Genomic DNA, 5,790 nt, shown 5'->3' with positions numbered 1-5,790 from the left:
CGAAAGTTTATTTGAAAAATATGAGTTTATATGTTGTTTTTACTTTTATATTTTAAAAAATAATAATGAGTTTATAAATTATAACCACACGATATTACACATTATTTAATATAAAAAATGAAAGTTGAAACTATTAGAAAATATTTTACTTTGGTAACAAAATGGATCAGGAAATACATAACTACTTGTTTTACGCGGCATGCCCACAAAGAAAAAACCCGACCCGGTTCAAGATATAAAGCTGTTGACGTGAGAGAAAATTAGAGAGAGAGAAAGATAGACAACGCAAAGTGTACACAGATCTGTTTGTCCGGCCGTTCGACCGACCTACCGGTACCGGAGCTCAGCGCCGACAAGAGATCCAGAAACAAAGAAGAAATACTCTCCGGATCGGTACCATACTTTTGATACAGGGGAATTCAAGATGATGTCCGGAAATTACACAACCATTGACAACCAGAATGTTTCTGGATCTGTTCCTGTAAAACTTCTTCTCCTCTTCTTCAATTGCGTTTTCATCACTTCGATACTAGATCTGAACCCTAATGTACTGTTCTCATCGATTCACAGGCTGTTTCAGATCCTCCAGGACAAGTCTCTGTGAAATTTAATGGTACTTTTACGCGTGCCGAGTTTTCTTTGCTATGATTATGTTATTTAGATTTATTCGTTGGTAGCTGGATTATATTGTAAGCATTAAGTAACTTGGTTGTTGCAGATTCAACTCTCCAAACCTTTCCCCCATCTGGAACACAAGGCAAGATCTCAGGCGCTTCTGGACCTCCCCGCGATGCCGATGGTGTGTGTTTAAATTCTTGAAGCATCTTATTAGTTTTCAACTATCTACTGCAATTTAGTAATTTCAGTTGATGGATCTCATTTACTTCAGCTACATAGTTAAATCCATATAAACTTCATCAGTTTTAGGGCTTAGATTACTAGCATTTTAAATTTCTTCTGGATTTGAATGCAACATGACTTAGTTAACCTATCTAAAACCTCAGCCAATTGGCAAACAAGACTCATGTTCTTTTAATCCTCCAAGCAAGCTACGAACAAACGAACAGCTATCAATTAGACTTATTAGAGATGTAATGTACAGTCTGTTTTACTCTTCAGATACATTCTCAAAGCCAGTATCTGGTTCATCAGAAGCACAACAAAGTAGTGGTTGGTTCAAGGCATTCACAGTTGCTGCTTACCAGCCTTACTTTGATGTTGATACATCTGATGTTTTAGAAAGAATCAAAGATTCCCTCTTGCCCTTTGGAGGAAGCTTCAATGAAAAAACCGCTAGCAACCCAGACTTGTAAGCTTTTAATCTATCCATCTCCTACTAATCTTCAAACCTTTACCCCTTAATTTACAGTTTTGATCTTGAATTGCTTTTGTTATACTCAGGTATGGACCTTTTTGGATATGCACTACCTTAATCTTTGTTGCAGCTTCTATTGGGACATTTGTGACTTATTTGGCTCACAAGCTACAACATAAAGAATGGAATTATGATATTAATCTTGTAACATGGTCTGCTGGAGTGTTCTATGGATATGTGCTTGTTGTGCCTCTTTGTTTGTACATTATTCTCAAGTACTTTTCTGCCCCTTCTGGCCTTGTTCAACTATTCTGTCTATATGGATACTCCCTGTTTATCTTCATTCCAGCCATGGTAAGTAACCTTTTATTTCTCAAATTCTTTCATAAGGGTAAAATCGTCTTTTTGCATTTAGACGCACTTAGGTGGTATGTTAATGTCACCGAGAAAAAACTTGCAATTTTTTGTCCCACCCAAAAAGGTGAAACAATGTAGGACAAGAGACTTGCTCTTGATCTCTTGTTTGTGAAAAAGACGTAAATACCCTCCTTATTTTCATAATCCAAAATAGTTCTAGAAAGCTTTTCTATCCCCGTTAAATGGGATTAGACTGAATTGAATTCTTTTAAGTAACCTTTTTTTCTCAAATTCTTTCATAAGGTTAAATTTGTCTTTTTACTTTTAGACGGACTTGGGGGTGTTAATGTCACCTAGACAAAAGTTGTAATTTTTTGTCCCATCCAAAAAGGTGAAACAATGTAGGACAAGAGACCTGCTCTCGATCTCTTGTTTGTGAAAAAGACGTAAATGCCCTCCTCATTCTCATAATCCAAAATAGTTCTAGAAAGCTTTTCCAATCCCATTCCATCCTATTCCCGTGTAACAAACGCAACGCGTTTGTTACATGTGATTAGACTGAACTGAATTCGAGAAGCTTTGTAGGGCTATTTTTGATGATGAGAATGAGGAGGGCATTTACGTCTTTTTCACAAACAAGAGATCGAGAGCGAGTCTCTGTCCTACATTGTTTCATCTTTTTGGGCGGGACAAAAAATTACAATTTTTGTTCCAATGACATGAGTCACAATCTCTCTGCAGTCTGTCAAATACATGCAAAACACAGTATAACCTGTTTTGTCCTGTGGTGGGCCCACCTAATAGATGATTTTTGGAATTGCAGTGTCTATCGGTTGTTCCAATGGAGATATTTAGGTGGGTGATAACGGGTGTGGCGGGGGTAATGTCGGCATTATTTGTGTCATTGAATCTAAGAAACCACATAGTGGCGGCGGGTGAGCGTTGGTTCCTAATTGTGGCTGGGATTTTTCTCTTGCAGTTGGCTCTCTCTGTTGTACTTAAGGTCTATTTGTTCAATGTGAATGTGTAGTTTTTTTTTTAACAGAAATTGGTAATGGTATCGAAAATTTATAGGGATTTTAGGGTAAATGGAGTTTTGTGAACTTAAGATTCGAATGATTCCCATGGACAGAAGAGAAACTATATTCTTATTTTTTTTTTGATATATACAGAGATTGAAAATGTAGTAATTGGTAATGGTAAGAAATAAATTGATGATATTGAGCTACTTGGCAAGTTTATTTCTATGTTTTAGGGTTGAACGAACCACCCAATACGATTCATCATAATTATGATCCCTATTATGATTATTATCGTATCTTTTATGATTAAAGAAAAGGTTATAATCCAAGATCTGTTATAAGACAAGAAAATATATATATTTGGTTATAACATATTGGTTAAAAATGTTATGATGCAATTAAAGATGATATGATCCAAGATATTATAAACCATTTTTTTTAAAAAGGTTGAAAATGATGATCATTTTGTTTGCAAATAATTAACCAAAAATGTTTGTATCCTTAAATCTTATAATTCAAAAATATGTTGATCTGAATATGTCATAATTTCTATAACCAAATTTGGAATATTTATGATGTTTAAATTTTAAGAGTTGAAACACCTAATAATCAAAAAATACAAAACAAAAATAAAGTATTAAAAAATAATAAAACGAAAAAGACAAATAAAAAACATAAAAAAAAAAAAGATTCATACTTTCTCAAAAGTATTAAACTTTGCGTTTTTTCCCAAATTAACAAGTGACAACCCCGTAGACTCTGTCATGAAATTAAAATAGTAAAATGATTCATATTTTTTCAAATACGGTAAATGCAAAATATAAAAATTCAAATGTTAGCATCAAAAACAATATCAAATCCGTAATCCAATAATTAGAAGTTAGGACTAGCTCACTTGGTTAATATGATCTTTAACAGTGTGTTTCTAGTAAAAAGGTATTGGGCTCAATCCTAAGCATATACCAACTAACCTTAAAAAAAATTGTATAATTGACAAACGGGGATAATGACTTTGTAAGGGCAGCATAGTTTATGTTTTGTTCGTGTTTAGCCTTTAAATTATTTTTTTGTCCAATATTATTGAACTTGTTTGAATTGTTCACATTACGTCTTTATAATCGGTTGGTGTAGATAACATAGTTTAGATTTTGTTTATATTTAGTACCTTAAGGTTTTTTTGGCCACACATTACTAGTGAACTTGTTTGAAATGTTCACAATACATCCTTATGAATCTGTTTAGACAATTGACATTACAACATTGATCATTATGACCTGACAACTCCGTTTGTCTTTTATGTTGCCATTACATCATTGATCAACTAGCATGTAAAAGAGGTGTTTCAGTTTAAGCTCGGACCTACTCAATCTTTCATCTTCTTTAAAATGTTATAACTCCTTTGTTTGAAGTCGGAATGTCATAACTTTTTTCAACACGTAAGTTGTGTGCACTTCATTTTAGACTATATAAGCACCTTATTTTGTTACATGTTGATTGAGTTACAAGTTTCGAAACATAAGGTATCAAAGCAGAATTTAGGGAAAATATCACTATAACACAATAAACTTTTGCCGTTTGTCCAATTTGGTCATTAAAGTTTTTTTTTTTTTTTTTTTTTTTTTTTTTTTTTTTTTTTTTGCATAGTAGACCAACGAAGTCATGTTTTACCTGTTATTTTAGTCATTTTCTCCGATTTTAAACGTTTCCCGGTTGACATTGTATATGTGTCGATTAATATTTAATTTTTTGGCTAATCCGATCACGGGAAAATGACTTACGAGGGTAACTACCTTTTATCCGTGTTCACATATTGACAACTTCTTCTTTTTTGTACATAATAAAGCAACTTGTTTTAACTGTTTAAATTACACCAATATTACCGACTAATACCTGTTTTAACCGGTAACTCAAAGGGAAAATGACTTAGGAGGGTAACTACCTCTTATCCGTGTTCACATATTGACAACTTCTAATTTTTTGTACATAAGAAAGCAACTAACTTGCTTTAACTATGTAACATCTCAAAAATCATGACCAAAAACTTCATTTTTAATTTAATACTAAAACCATAATTGTCAAACCATTAATTTAATACTCCGGCATCGGGCCCCGCCCGGCATCGAGCCCCGCTTGGTATACAAATATGTCTCTCTTAGGCCCTGCCTGTCTCTGGGCCCTGCCCGCTAAACACATACAATCATATAACATGCTAACACATAAAGAAACATACTTTACTGTATCCCTGTCTTAAGAAACATACTCTGCTAATAATGAGATACAGAACTTCGTCTGTACTCAGCTAGTTCCAGCCAGGGCTTCAACAGTGCATGGTGAGTCTCCTCACTGTGTGAATGGGTCTAAGGCCACAATTCCAGCCCATGTAGTCTATGAGTAGGAAGACCCAAGGGTTAGCCCTAGACATTGTATGCTAGTATGTTATTCCAGACCAAGGTCCGATGTCGGGCGGGTGCCCGAGGAATGTTTGCATGTTAGATTATATTTGTTGTGTGTGTGATACTTGTATGTGCCTAGTAGGGAGGTGAGTGTGGGCGAGGTCCCGTATCTCATCACTAGTTGAGTACGGACGATGTTCCGTATATCATTATTAGCAGATTATGTTTCTTAGGATAGGGATACAGTAAAGTATGTTTCATTATGTGTTAGCATGTTATATGATTGTATGTGTTTAGCGGGCGGGGCCCGGAGACAGGCGGGGCCTAAGTGAGACAGATCTGTATACCGAGCGGGGCTCGATGCCGGGCGGGGCCCGATGCCGGAGTATTAAATTAATGGTTTGACAATTATGATTTTAGTATTAAATTAAAAACGAAATTTTTGGTCATGATTTTTGAGATGTTACACAATTAAAACAAGTTAGTTGCTTTCTTATGCACAAAAAATAAGAAGTTGCCAATATGTGAACACGGATAAGAGGTAGTTACCCTCCTAAGTCATTTTCCCTTTGAGTTACCGATTAAAACATGTATTAACCGATAATATTAGTGTAATTTAAACAGTTAAAACAAGTTAGTTGCTTTATTATGTACAAAAAAGAAGGAGTTGCCAATATGTGAACACATGTAAGAGGTAGTTACC

General features: G+C 34.7%; 1 protein-coding gene across 1 annotated transcript; it reads left to right on the top strand.

The window, feature by feature from the left end:
• Positions 1-248: 248 nt before the first annotated feature.
• Positions 249-2,900, top strand: LOC111880199 (uncharacterized). The gene is made up of 6 exons (XM_023876609.3): positions 249-481; positions 571-613; positions 719-799; positions 1,120-1,309; positions 1,402-1,669; positions 2,496-2,900. Exons 1-6 carry the CDS (start codon positions 425-427, stop codon positions 2,700-2,702), a joined length of 846 nt encoding a protein of 281 aa, XP_023732377.1. The 5' UTR covers positions 249-424; the 3' UTR covers positions 2,703-2,900.
• The last annotated feature ends 2,890 nt before the right edge of the window (positions 2,901-5,790 follow it).

Source organism: Lactuca sativa, chromosome 3 (genome assembly GCF_002870075.4).
Source record: "Lactuca sativa cultivar Salinas chromosome 3, Lsat_Salinas_v11, whole genome shotgun sequence".
NCBI lineage: Eukaryota > Viridiplantae > Streptophyta > Magnoliopsida > Asterales > Asteraceae > Lactuca > Lactuca sativa.
Note: the sequence above shows the minus strand (reverse complement) of the source record. Positions and strands in the feature narration are given on the sequence as shown.

Excerpts from the sequence above, each read along its gene's own strand:
- LOC111880199 (XM_023876609.3), top strand. The coding sequence starts at position 425 with ATGATGTCCGGAAATTACACAACCATTGACAACCAGAATGTTTCTGGA. Across the intron at positions 614-718 it reads AGTCTCTGTGAAATTTAATG|ATTCAACTCTCCAAACCTTT; the intron begins GTACTTTTACGC and ends TGGTTGTTGCAG. Across the intron at positions 1,670-2,495 it reads TTATCTTCATTCCAGCCATG|TGTCTATCGGTTGTTCCAAT; the intron begins GTAAGTAACCTT and ends TTGGAATTGCAG.